The sequence below is a fragment of the Sphaeramia orbicularis genome, chromosome 11 (genome assembly GCF_902148855.1).
Source record: "Sphaeramia orbicularis chromosome 11, fSphaOr1.1, whole genome shotgun sequence".
Classification (NCBI taxonomy): Eukaryota; Metazoa; Chordata; class Actinopteri; order Kurtiformes; family Apogonidae; genus Sphaeramia; species Sphaeramia orbicularis.
In genome coordinates this window covers 3,539,841-3,553,681 of record NC_043967.1, presented here as the reverse complement: position 1 = coordinate 3,553,681, position 13,841 = coordinate 3,539,841, and the positions used below count along the sequence as shown (strand labels likewise).

The following is a 13,841-nucleotide window of genomic DNA, read 5'->3' as shown; positions in this document are numbered from 1 at the left end:
TTATACTGTTATCGTTGTTATTTCTAAATAGATAGTTTTTATATATACTTTTACACTGTTCTTATCATATTTATTTCTATGTAGATATTTTTATATATACACTTGTATACTGTTTTTATTGTTGTTATTTCTACATAGATATTTTGTATATATCCTTTTACTTTTATATGTTTTGTGGTTATTGTTTCATCTGGTTCTGGAATAAACAAGTTTTCATTTTCAGTCATGTCCGTTTCACATTTTTACTATTTTTTTCACCTACTGAAATAATAGTTAGATCAAGTCAATCAAACCAAATCAAAGAAAATAATCAATAGATGAACTGATTATAGGGCTGCTCGATTATAGAAAAAAAAAAATCACGATTATTTTAGCAATAATTGAAATCACGATTATTAAAAATGATTATTTGTTAACCTTAAAGTTGTTTATTTTTTTCTTGCAAAACAATGTAAGATATACTCTTTAAATATAAATAAACCTTTTAACCATTAAAACAAAGTATGTTCACTTTTGTACGAAACAAAAAATCTTTGAATGCAAATAAGTGTACTGTAAATTCAAGTATGTTTCCTTTTATAAATAGTGCACTGGAATTAAACTGCTCTAGACTTGCCATAGAACTGGAACAATAAAAAAAAAAAAAAAAAAACTCACGTAAAGTGCAAATTATAAATTCAAGTATGTTCAGTGTAGTATGAAACAGTAAATTCAGTGGCGTGCCGTGAGGTTTCAGTTAGGTTAATACGGGAGTTGCAGCGTAAAGAGATTCGGAGACTGAAGATTGCGGGCCTTTCTAAACTGAATGACGAATGACAAGGAATAACGAATGACCACGTAAGATTTGGCAAAGACCACATAAGATTTAGCGTAACCACTGCTCCTTTGTCATTCGGAATAGTTTGCGTGGAATGACAGCTATAATGGGAACGACAGATGACTTCGAATAACGTTTTCAGATCCATTCCCCCTTTTTTCCTACTTATACACATCAGTAATCACCTTTGACCTGCTGCAATGATTACATACCGACTGCATCCAGTTACACTTTATCAAGAATAAATCACAATACCACATTAATTTCATGGGAAGAGATAAAAACATTGTATTCCAACTTGATCGACAACAGTGCGTATAGAAATGTCACGTCACATACGTAATGCCTTGGCTCTAATATATCAGGAAGACGACAGTTGACGCTTTAGTCCCGTAAAGTTGATACGGAAGCGCTTTTATTTTGAAAATCAAGTTAGATGGGCTCGCGCAGCTCTCTGGAGCTTCACTTCCAGCTGAGGCTAGGGCTACACCGACAGCTAACTACAGGGGAGAAATGTTACTTCCATATTCTGTTCACTATATTTACTAGGGGCCGGCCAGCCAGCCAGTAAACCGACACGTCGTTTTCCGTTATTCGAAGTCATCTGTCGTTCCCATTATAGCTGTCATTCCATGCAAACTATTCCGAATGACAAAGGAGCAGTGGTTCTGCCGAATCTTACGTGGTCATTCGTTATTCCTTGTCATTCGTCATTCAGTTTAGAAAGGCCCGAAGATTGCATTGCGGACGAAGCTGTAGACGGAGTTTTTGTTTTGTTTTTTTTTATGTGTTTTAGTTTTTCATAAGATTATGATAAAGGTGGCGGTGGTTAAACTTTAGATGGTTAAAAAGGTTTGCTGTGTTACTGGTCGGTGCGGACACAACTACGAAACACTTTTTGCACGTAATGGGTTTTTGCTCTTCATCAAACCCAAAGTGATTCCATACAATTGAATTTGACTTGCCTTTTTTGTTTACCAAGCACTTCTGCTGCGATTCTCCTGCTATTTTTTCAGACCGCTAGGTACAACTCTCTTCTTGGGGTGGACCTGCCGGCTAGCAGGCAGCAGTAGCTTAGAGGGGGGCGGGGCAGAGCAGCTCATGGTAGCTTGCGTGCGCGTGAATTAAAACAACTCAAAATTAATAATCGTTTTTTCTCGATTACATAATTTTTGAAATCGTTGCGTGTAATAATCGAAATCGTAATTGAATTTCGATTAATTGCACAGCCCTACCTGATTATAAAAATAATCAATAGCTGCAGCTCTAAATGTGTTGCAGCTGAAACCTATTAATCCCTAATGTACTAACGATTAAATCCAGTCTACTTTACTCACCTATGACTAACAACTGCTATAATGAAATCATGTATTTAACTGTAGGTTTCCCTATCATTAAATTATTGTTTGTTAAGTTTATTTCAGACACAAACAGAATACAAAACATAGGAAAAAAGGAAAAAAACAAACAAAAATAAAACAAGACAAAACTAAAAAAAAAAAAAAAAAAAAAAAGATAAAAATGGAACAACTGTTGTGCCTGAAAGGGAGTAGCAAGAGGTCACTGCTTGTCCAGTCCTATCCCCCACAATTACATATCACATGTGTATTATAAAAGTCATGTAAGGGACCAGCGCTTGAGCTGAGGCTGATATCTGATCCGACTTTGATCTCCAAAGGTCAGTTCTACTAAACCTACTGTGACTCTTGTCAGTATGAATGAACAGACGACAGTCTTTAAAAGGCTTCAACCAACATCAGTCACTGTTTACTACCACAGCCATCTGCTCCCACCACTGTGTGTGTGTGTGTGTGTGTATGTAGAGTGGAGTCCATTGAGAGAGAATAATCCCATTAAATGACTACCATTCTCTTTCACCAGGGTGATCGACACAAACATAAATGACAGCTGTGCTCTCTCTCTCTCTCTCTCTCTCTCTCTCTCTCCATTTTTGTGCCACATAAAGAACAGCAGATGTGCTTGTCTTTACTCTTACTGCATTTTATCTGATACTATATATCAGGGTTCATATACTTCTACCAAAACCAGAGGAGTAAAATAACGTTTTTACAGGTATAACAATAAACTGCGGTAAAATTTCTGATGTTTAGTATTACCGTGTAAATTCTAATTATTATGATATGATTATGATAAATCCAACTGTTGTTCACTGTACAGGTCAAGGAGGAGGAGGAGGAAGAGGGGGAGGGGGAAGAGGAGGAGAAGAGGAAGAGGAGGAGGAGGAAGGGATGAGGAGGTGGAGAGGAAGAGAGGGAAAAGGAAGAGGAGGAGGAAGAGGAGTAGAAGAGGAAGAGGGGGAAGAGGAGAAGAAGAGGAGGAGGACAAGAAGAGAAAGAGGAGAAGAGGGGGAGGAGGAGGAGGAGGAGGAAGAGAAGAGGAAGAGGGGGAAGAAGAGAAGAAGAGGAGAAGGAGGAGGAGGAAGAGAAGAGGAAGAGGGGGAAGAGGAGAAGGAGGAGGAAGAAGAGGAAGAGGGGGAAGAGGAGAAGAGGAAGAGGGGGAAGAAGAGGGGGAGGAGGAGTACAGAAGAGAAAGGGGGGAAGAGGAGAAGAAGAGAAGGAGGAGGAGGAGGAAGAAGAGAAGAGGAAGAGGGGGAAGAGGAGAAGAAGAGGAGAAGGAGGGGGAAGAGGAGGAGGAAGAAGAGAAGAGGAGGAGAAGAGAAAGAGGGGGAGGAGGAGGAGGAAGAAAAGAGGAGAAGAGAAGGGGGGGGGGAGCCAGCAGGGCTCAGTTCGGGCAGACACACGTTGACCCCTCCCCCACCCTCCTCATTGTTGGAGAAACGAAAGTGGGTTTAACATGACCTGAGGGTTGAGCAAACACACACACACACACGTTAACACACTTTTTCTTCACTGTGCAGAGCATCTGTCAGACGGCGACAATAAAGACCTTTGGGTCACTGGGCTATTCTCTCACTGACTCAAATGTCTCACTCACTCACGCTCACACTTTCTTTCTCTCTCTCTCTCTCTCCCCCATAAACACGTCATAAATTTATCGCTGACAAAGACCCTGTTCATTATACAAACACCCCCCAACGATCACAACATTTACAAAAACCAAACACTGTCTGACTGAACTCGGATGGAAAACGTCCTCAAATCTTTATAAATATCTACATAAAAGGACCAGAATATTCATGGGTGTAATAATGTGTTGGATCGTGTGGATATGTACGTTGGTAAAGGGCCTTCACAGGTTCCATATGTCAGACTCACATGTACTTGTGTACCAGTGTGAAGTCTGTGTTGTATGAAGTGCTGAACTTTTGTTGCATTTCGGTACTTTCAAAACCAAACATTTCTAATGAGATAAGCTGAAAACATTCACCTGTTCACCAATGCAACCCTACAGCCCTACCAACAATCCAGACAGGAGTTTAGAATGGACACAGGTGACAATACGTCTGGACTCAGGTCGTACGCTAACACCTGTACCTACAAACGCACACAACTCTTCTGGCTCTGAGGTGAACTTCACTTCAGTGACAGTATGAAGACAGAAGACAAGGACTGAAACACAAACGACAGAGTAGTTTCATTTCAGTCCGACAATGAGCTGAGTCTTAAGCTCTGTTCAGACTACAAGGCAAATGTGGCCCACATCAGTTTTTGTCCCCATATGTGACCTGTATCTGATCTGTTAAAGACAGTTTGAACAGCACTAACCCAATTTTTTCAAATCCAACCCCGGCCACCTTTATAGGTCGTCCTAAATCCGATACGTATCTGATATTTTGCAACGTGACTTCAGTCTGAATGGCTAGATCGCATTTATCCGAACTTTACATTATTGAAATGCGACAAATGTCACAATTCTGCGTCCCAGGAGTGTTACTTCTGTAAACACAGTATGTGTCTGTGTGGTCATGTATTCCGTCAGGACCTCTTTTGTGCATGTGGATCACTTCAGGGTCACATTCAGTTCAGACTCAAAACTGATAGAAGTCGCATTTAATGTGGAATATGAACCAACACAGGAAAAAGTCAGATATCACCAAAAAATCTGAATTGTGCATTAAGACCTGCTATGTGAACGGAGCCTAAGCCTTTACTCTATTCATGGAAGAAGTCCCAGAAGAGAAACTAGGAACAGAAAAAAAAAAGTTTGGCTTCATCAATCAGTCATCAATCATCGCATATTTCAATATGTGTGGGCAGAATGTACAAAAACAAACACTCCATTGTCTTAATTATTTGCACAAACTGTCGTTGGGCTTTCCATCCACTCCCACCTCCTCTGTCCATGCCCAACACCATTTATTTTTCAGTCCCCTGTGAACCTGCAGGATGTCTTCACTGGTCTTCATCTGCTTGCCTTCCATCTCGCCGGCCATCACCACGTACAGATGGCTACTCTGAGGTTGTCGTCTCCACCAAGACCCGCCTACTCTCTACAACTGATTGGCTAGTAGCCATAATTGAACTTGGGAGCGAAAGCCATTGGTTGAGAATGAGAGGTTCATCAAAGCCCAGGTTGGAGCCCTTGATATTATACTGGCTCTGATCTTTTTGCACCTATGATATATATCCTGCCCCCCCACCTCCATTTGCTGATCACCAGAAATGGTGCTGGAATCCTATCACCCCCGCCTTAGGTCTTTAACCAACTCAGTTTTTATAAATAACTTTAAAACAGATTATTCTCACCTTCACTGAATCCAACAGTTCTTTGGGGAAAAAGCGTCTCAGACCAACATCCTTTCTACAAAGAGAAAGATACAGAGATGAAGAGCAGAATGTTTACTGCAGTAATTACACACAGGAATGTTAATTGACAAGCACTTGAGTCTTTATCTGGTCTCAGCAGATTATATTCCCTTCCACTGAGAAATAAAACAACAGCTCCATCCAGATAGTGTCAGGCAGATGACTTATTACAGAATGCAGAAACACAGAGCTATGGCTAAGAAGTGAGTACAGAGCACGTCATCTTTTCCTACCAGACGGAGGTGAAGAAAAACCCAAAGAGCAGAAAGACAAAGAAAGGAGGGAGGAGTTCAAAGAGAAACCACAGAGACACAGAAAGATGTGTAGAGCTAAAACAGGACGCAGATAATGACTCAAATACTTCTGGAGAAAAGACGAGTACGACACCTTACATCATCCTCTTCCCTCCTTAAGGATTATATTTATATTACAGATTTAGAAACACTGTCAGTGGACAGTCGGTTTCTGACCTATGTCTGTCTGAAAAGGACACCATTAACCCTAGAACGACTACTGTTAGAACAGGCCTAGATGTTGGTTTTGCATTAAAAGTGTCAGAGAATGTCTTTTTTTTTTGCCAATTCTTTTGCACCTTTTTTCAGAAAGAACTTATCTTTCAATATCTGGCCATTAATTATCATTATTATAATATTAATAATAATATATTTTAATAAATGCTTAAAAAATGTGTTATACCAAAGAAACAAAAACGAACTTGAATTTTTCAGTCATATTTATGATGAAAAACAACTTTAAATGTTCAGAACAAAACTTTACGAGATTATTGAAATAAAGTTTCAACTAGGGATGTAACGATTACAGGTATAACAATAAACCGCGGTAAAATTTCTGACGGTTAGTATTACCGTGTAAATTCTAATTATGATAACTGTGTTTGATGACCGCACTTTGAAAACTCATTCTCATTTCTATCTCTATGTCTATTTCTGAAAAAGAAACAAAAACAACTCAAACTTAATATGGAAAATGGTCAAACAATGGCCATAAGGTGCCATCTTTAATACACATTTGTATGTTTGATGTTTACATGTTAATATTTGAATGTTTCTTCAAACAGAAAGTACAGAAAGTGTCTATTATTTTTTTTTTTTTTTTTTTTTTTTCCAAAATACAACTTGGTTAAATTATTTCAGGTTGTGTATAAGTACTTTTTGAACATTTTGAGTACAAATTCAACAATACAGTGATAATAATGATAACAATGATAATAATGATAAGTTTTGGTCACAATAACCGTGATATGAAATTTTCATACCGTTACATCCCTACTTTCAACTATTTTACAGGCGCTCAAACTACTTGTAGACAGAGCCCCTCATTTCACTGAGAAAACATCCATGATATGCTTCTTTTACAGACAGTCCATCGTTTTCTGCCCTGGCTAGCTCTCTGCATTGACATATATACACACACACATATAAATGTGTATATACACACACACACACACACACACATAAACACAATTAAATTACAGTTACTTTTCAATTCACTTAAAAGCGAATATTGATAACATTTGGGCTTATATAGAATTTTCCTATAAGGGACAAAATGGTTAAAACTACTCTTTTCTTTGTGAACAGTCATTCATTTGTTACATAATGGCCAGTAGAGATTTTAATTGACAAAGGATGGTCAGCAAAGACCCAGCTCTGACGGTGGATCAAAGCCCCTTCAGCCTTTCCCTCTCATTCTCATCTCAGCGTAAAACATGCATGACAACATCTTAGTCCAATGAGCAGAGAGCCAGCAACGGACAGATAGAGACTAAACAAAGAGTCCAACACACACCATAATAGAAAGAGAAAAAGAGAGCATAGACAGAGAGAAGGACTGCAACAACGAGAAAGGAAGAAAAACAAAGAGACACTGGTGGAAAGAAAGTGGACATTCTTCTCTTTTAATTGGAGAACTCGATAGGCTGATGGACATAAAGAGAGGAAGAGCTCATTGGAATTGCGCTGCTCATTAGAACTGCTGTGTTGGAGCCGAGCCTCATTAAAACCACCACGTGTTAATGTTCTGCACTGGCATTTATCAAACAGGGAGATAAATCAACTCAGAGCAAACCACAGTGAAAACAGCCGATATATGATCATTGAGAAAACAAAGGGTTATTCAAGAGGAGTAGGAATGTGTTTGAAATGAACCTACTGATCTGGAGAGGTTTTAACGCAACTGAAAACACCTTAGACTGCAAATAAACAACTTCCAAATGACCATCTGATCTACAAGCAAAGAAGGGAAGTGATTAGGTGAAGAAGACGTCGACGTGCAGATCAGGAGCCATGCTGACATGTGGTGATGCAGTATTTCGCTCACCAAGAAATACTTACTCCAGTAGTTCATAGTTGGATTTCTTGTCAAGGGCATTTCCTCTCATTTCCTTAAAAAACCTCCTGGAATTGAAACCAGGCAGACACAAAATTAGCTCCATCTACAACAGATATAGTCACATTTCAAAGAAAGGAGACAAAGAACTGTAACAAATAAAAAGATGAGCTGCCTCACCTGATTTCTAAACAGCCCAGTTTCAGAGCCACATCTTGGTCAACCTGATCTCCAATCTCCGTCATGTAGTCGTACTTCACCTAACAGGAACAAAAATGACAAGAGCATTCTTGTGTTTATCAAAACCTTAACTTCTCCAAACATCAAATATCAGACCATGTATCTGACAGATAAATATACCCAAATGGCACATGCCTCAGATCTGACCATACATTCATAAGGACAATAGGACATATGTTTGTGTAGTTGTGTATGTGCGTGCCACTGTGTGTACCTGGTGGTAGAAATAGTTGAGTGTAGGTTTGTCTTCTGTAAACTGTTGGACAAAGCCCTTTGGTAGATACCGTATCCTTAACTCATACCTATGAGGAGGAAGAAAAAAGTGAAAAAGGAATGACTTCAATCAAAACATGAATTAATTGAATAGTGACATTAGTAATTTCTTGTAAGTACTTATTGAAATGTTTTACAATAAAAAAAAAAAAAAAACATTAGCAGATAAACCAAGGAAAGAGTAGGAACGGCTTCAAAAAGTGACAAAAATGCAAATGTGATAACTGACGTGTAGAGAGGATACAGATGGGGACATGTTGACGCAGTCTGGTTCTATGAGTCTTAAAGGTCACGGCATAAAAACTCTCCATACAACAGCATTAGGGGTCATTTACGTTCGGTTTACGTATATAAATAGGTTCATCGGTCTGTAACGTTGTCATGCATCACTGCCTTCATACTTCCATGCATCCTGTACGTTGGAATGAGTGTTTCTCAATCAATCTACCAGATGACGCCCTCTTAATTATCATACTGGCCGAATACCACGAAGAAAAGTAATGTTTTTTTGAGAAGAAGAAGATGAAGAAGAAGAAGGTCAATAATAACAAAGATGGCGACGACAGAGTAGGTTTTACTAATGTGAACACTAATGTTGATATTCAGAAGGGTAGTTGTCAGAAGTATGTTGGTAGTTTTTCACTAACTCACACAGTCACTCTTTGAAAAGTGCCGCTATTTATGGAAATTATTCTGTTCAAATCTCCACACTGCCTCCACTGTTCTTGTTGGTACTGCTCCATATTCTCCATCTGGGTACGTATCTGCAAGCTCCCGGAAAACGGACAGAATTACGCACGTAATGTACACAGGGCATGGACAGAAAGCTCCATCCATATCCGTCTGCATCTTTAACGTAGAGTATAAATGAGCCCTTCATACCACTAAAGGTCATAAATACACACACATACAGACTACAACGTACACAGGGCACATCACCACAGAACAGACAGCTGAGCTATTCTTCATGGGCCTTTGGCAGTTTATCACTTGTGCCTCTAGTCAACTGCTGACACTAAAACACAGACTTTAAATACATTTACAAAGCCAAATAAGTCACGACTACGGCAAGAAACTGCTTGTGATGCGTCCACCCAACTCTTTCTGAACTTCTCCTGTGAAAGATATAGTTTTGGATGTGAAGGGAAGGAAAGGAAGTTCCATTAGACAAATAAAGAAGTAATGTCTCTCACCTCCACTCGTCATTGGATCTGGCTTGTTCGTACGTCTCTCTGACATGTGACACACCCATATCAGGGTGGAGCCAATGCACCTGGTCTCTGGTATGGGCGTGGCTGAGGCGGAGCCCAAAACAATTAGTCCAGCGTACTTTGTGGATGTCCAGAATCTTCTGGATGATCCCCTGAAGATGAAGACGGTGCTTAGATATATATTTTATGAATACTCTTTTACTGCCTTCCTCTAGCACAAATAATTCATGTTTTTATAAGACTTCTGACTTAAAGACAGAAAGTCTTACTTATCAGTAATACCTCACTGTGACCAATTCAGCGCAGTGAAGAAAAAAGCCACACTCACAGTGGGGGTTGGCTTCAGCTCTGATTTCAGGTCCCATTCACCGTGTCATTTTTGGTCAGTTTATGCCATGCAATGCTTCTGCACACTCAATGTCATCATGAATGTCACAACATTTATTTCTGTCCAGAGTCTCACTCTCACATCACCAGTACTAGAGAATGGGGAAGTCAGATTCCTGTGGAATTTTTTTCCACAATTTCAGCCTGATGTGTGCAACTTTTATTTGTGTTAACTTCTGGTTGTGTTTTAGACAGTTAGGGTTCGCCAATAGAAGGCGCAAGGGCACCGGCCCACCTGTCTCACATGACGAAGAAGACAATAGGGATCCCAGAAAAAAAAAATTACAAAAAAGTGAGCCTGTGAGTGCTGTGTATAATCTGTCTTCAAGTGGAGTTTAAAAGTGTTTTTGGTGGTTTAGTGAACAGTCAAGTCACAGGTTTCCTGTTCGGGCCAAAGGACTCTCCCTTTACCATACACACCCTGAGTTTAAATGGTGTGTGTGCACTACACTCACTCCAATACAAGAGATAGGAGAGCCTTAAGGACAGTTCACAGGAGCCTTAAGGAAGAAGAAGCTACTCACTACACCACTTCGGGTTGAATAATTATATAACACAAATAAAGTTGAAATATACTACTTTTGCTGAGTTGCTAAAACACTGTAACCTATTCTGAACTAGCTACTCAGTAAACATACATTCATTTATCAAAATCAGTCACTCTGTTGCCACAACATTGGACATCATTAACAAATTGTATTACGCAATAAACATGAGCTGCGCTGATCTCTAGTCTTTAAATATAAACTCAAGCAGAAAATGTGTATCACTCTCTTATGCACTCACAAATTTGAGAAAACTCTGTACGAGAATAAGCCAACATGCATATCTGGGACTTGACTCCTCAAACCATGTCAGGTGGAATTTATCAAACAGTATGTTAAAAAGTTTGATGTTTGATGTGTCCAGGTGAGCATAGACCTGTCACTGGCCACGTGACTCTGCATGTCTAACTCTGGCCTACATACAATATCGCTAGCCTCATAGCATAATAGCCTAAGTCATATTTTTGTGATACCTGCATAAAATGAAGCGGCAGTGTTAGGAGAGTAAAGTTACACAGATACCACAATTTGGCCAAAAATGTGTCTTAGGAAATTATGCTATGAGGCTAACGATATGTAAAACTAATCAGTGCTGATGGCAACCATATAGACATCCATGTGAGGACAAAGGAAAGATGCATGTCTCCTTACCCTGACATCAGTGGCGTCTCCATATCTGATATTGGACGACCAGAAGCTGTGTTCAGTGTTGGTCTCATGGTAATGGAAAACTTTAAGAACCCTGTCCACAGAGCCAGTTCTGTCTGATGCCCCAGCACTCAGCCGGGACTTGGCTCCTCCCAGGAGGGCGTGGTTTAGGTTGGGGTCCATGTAGGCTGTTGCCATGGTTTTCCCAGCTGATACTGCGGCTGCTAGGTGTCTGTCATATTCTGGAAACACAGAAAAATATACGACGTGTCAATCAAATCAAAAAGGACGTCCTCCCTCCTATGATCATACAATTTGTCATCAGCTTGTCTTGATATAAAATGTTCAAAAATCTGGAAAAGTGCGTCATAATTTCTAAGACTACAAAAATACATGACACTCATTAGAATTTTGAGGTTTGTTGGGGATCAAACTGAGGCAGAGGTGGTTTTATCCTGATCATGTCCTACACTTTAACTTTTTTCAAAAGCAACACACTTTAGGATTTCTAATAATTACACGATAAAAGAAAATATCAGTTATCATTCCCATTAATAGCATGGCAAGCAGTTCGGCTTCTCAGGCAAAATTAAATAAGACACAAGTTTCTGCGGTTTAATCAATTATCATGTTAGCTGACAGTAAAATCTGTTGGGGTGTGGAGGTCTAATGATTTAGTTGGTTAATAACAAAAAAAAAACAGCTAACAATCCAAAACTCTAGATCATATATCAATCAAATAATACTTGCAATAACAGTATGTTATTGTCCCTGCTAATTTGATATCTTTAAGCACTTCACACTTCATTTGACAGAGACACAACCCAGAGGACATCACATCAAGCTTTTTGAAAACTGTGGTAGGATTTCGCATTATTTAGTGATATTCATTCATTCACAGCCTGGAACCATTTAATCCTCTACAGCAGGGCTGTCAAACTCATTTTAGTTCAGGGGCCACATTAGCCTTAATATGATCTCAAGTGGGCCGGACCAGGAAAATAATAACAGTGAAAAAAGTTAAATTATATTATGATCACGTTTACATCTACAAAGTTTCCGTAAAAATCTGAATAACATGAACAACTTGAAATGTCTTAAAATTAACAAGTGCAATTTTACCAATATTCTGCCTCAGTTTATCACTTACACATGTGCGTTACAACTTAAATTACAATTACAAATACACAAAACATTTAGTAACAGGCAGAATGTTGGTAAAATTGCACTTACTTCTTTTAAGACATTTCAGGTTGTTCATATTTTGTTCAGATTATTCACATTTTTTGTAAAAGGATAGTTTGTTAATGCAAACATTTCCATACTTTTTTACACTAAAACAAAGAGAAAATTTGTAGTGGTCATTATTTAGGCTATAGGTTATTATAATAGTATTTTACTGGTCTGACCCACCTGAGATTATATTGATCTGTATGTAGAAGCTGAATTAAAAATGACTTTGATACCACTGATTGTTAATATCTTCAGGTAGGGCTGCTCGATTATAGAAAAAAAAAAAATCACGATTATTTTAGCAATTATTGAAATCACGATTATTAAAAATGATTATTTGTTAACCTTAAAGTTGTTTATTTTTTTCTTGCAAAACAATGTAAAATATACTCTTTAAAGATAAATAAAGCTTTTAACCACTAAAGCAAAGTATGTTCACTTTTGTACGAAACAAAAAAATCTTTGAATGCAAATAAGTGTACTGTAAATTCAAGTATGTTTCCTTTTGTAAATAAATAGTGCACTGTAATTAAACTGCTATAGACTTGCCATAGAACTGTAGCAATTAAAAAAATAAAAAATAAAAACTCACGTAAAGTGCAAATTATAAATTCAAGTATGTTCAATGTAGTATGAAACATAATAAATTCAGTGGCGTGCCGTAAGGTTTCAGTTAAGGCCTTCTGTATGCATCAGCCATCTAGAATTCGTACGTTAGGGTTATACGGGTTAGGTTAATACGGGAGTTGCAGCATAAAGAGATTCGGAAACTGAAGATTGCATTGCGGACGAAGTTGTTTTTATGTGTTTTAGTTTTTCATAAGATTATGATAAAGGTGGTGGTGGTTAAACTTTAGATGGTTAAAAAGGTTTGTTGTGTTACCGGTCGGTGCGGACACAACTACGAAACACTTTTTGCACGTAATGTGTTTTTGCTCTTCGTCTTCTTCATCAAACCCAAAGTGATTCCATACAATTGAATCTGACTTGCCTTTTTTGTTTACCAAGCACTTCTGCTGTGATTCTCCTGCCATTTGTCCAGACCGCTAGGTACAACTTTCCTCTTGGGGTGGACCTGCCGGCTAGCTGGCAGCTGTAGTTTAGGGCTTAGGGGGGGCGGGGCAGAGCAGCTCATGCGCTCATCAGCTTGCGTGCGCGTGAATTAAAACAACTCAAAATTAATAATCGTTTTTTCTCGATTACATAATTTTTGTAATCGTTGCGTCTAATAATTGAAATCGTAATTGAATTTCGATTAAGTGCACAGCCCTATCTTCAGGGTAATTTTTCCATTTCAGAAATTCATCCCATGGGCCAGATTGGACCCTTTTGGCGGGCCAGATTTGGTTCCTGGGTCCCATGTTTGATACCTGTGCTCTACAGGGTTGTGAAGGGGGTGGAGCCACCAACA

General features: G+C 38.8%; 1 protein-coding gene across 1 annotated transcript in view; it reads right to left on the bottom strand.

Moving 5' to 3' along the window:
- LOC115427994 (focal adhesion kinase 1-like) overlaps positions 1–13,841 on the bottom strand; it is a 52,249-nt gene that overhangs the window by 22,096 nt on the left and 16,312 nt on the right. The window contains 6 exon segments of the mRNA XM_030146762.1: positions 5,485–5,539; positions 7,899–7,961; positions 8,074–8,153; positions 8,348–8,435; positions 9,600–9,769; positions 11,201–11,439. Coding sequence (XP_030002622.1) covers positions 5,485–5,539; positions 7,899–7,961; positions 8,074–8,153; positions 8,348–8,435; positions 9,600–9,769; positions 11,201–11,439 — 695 coding nt within the window.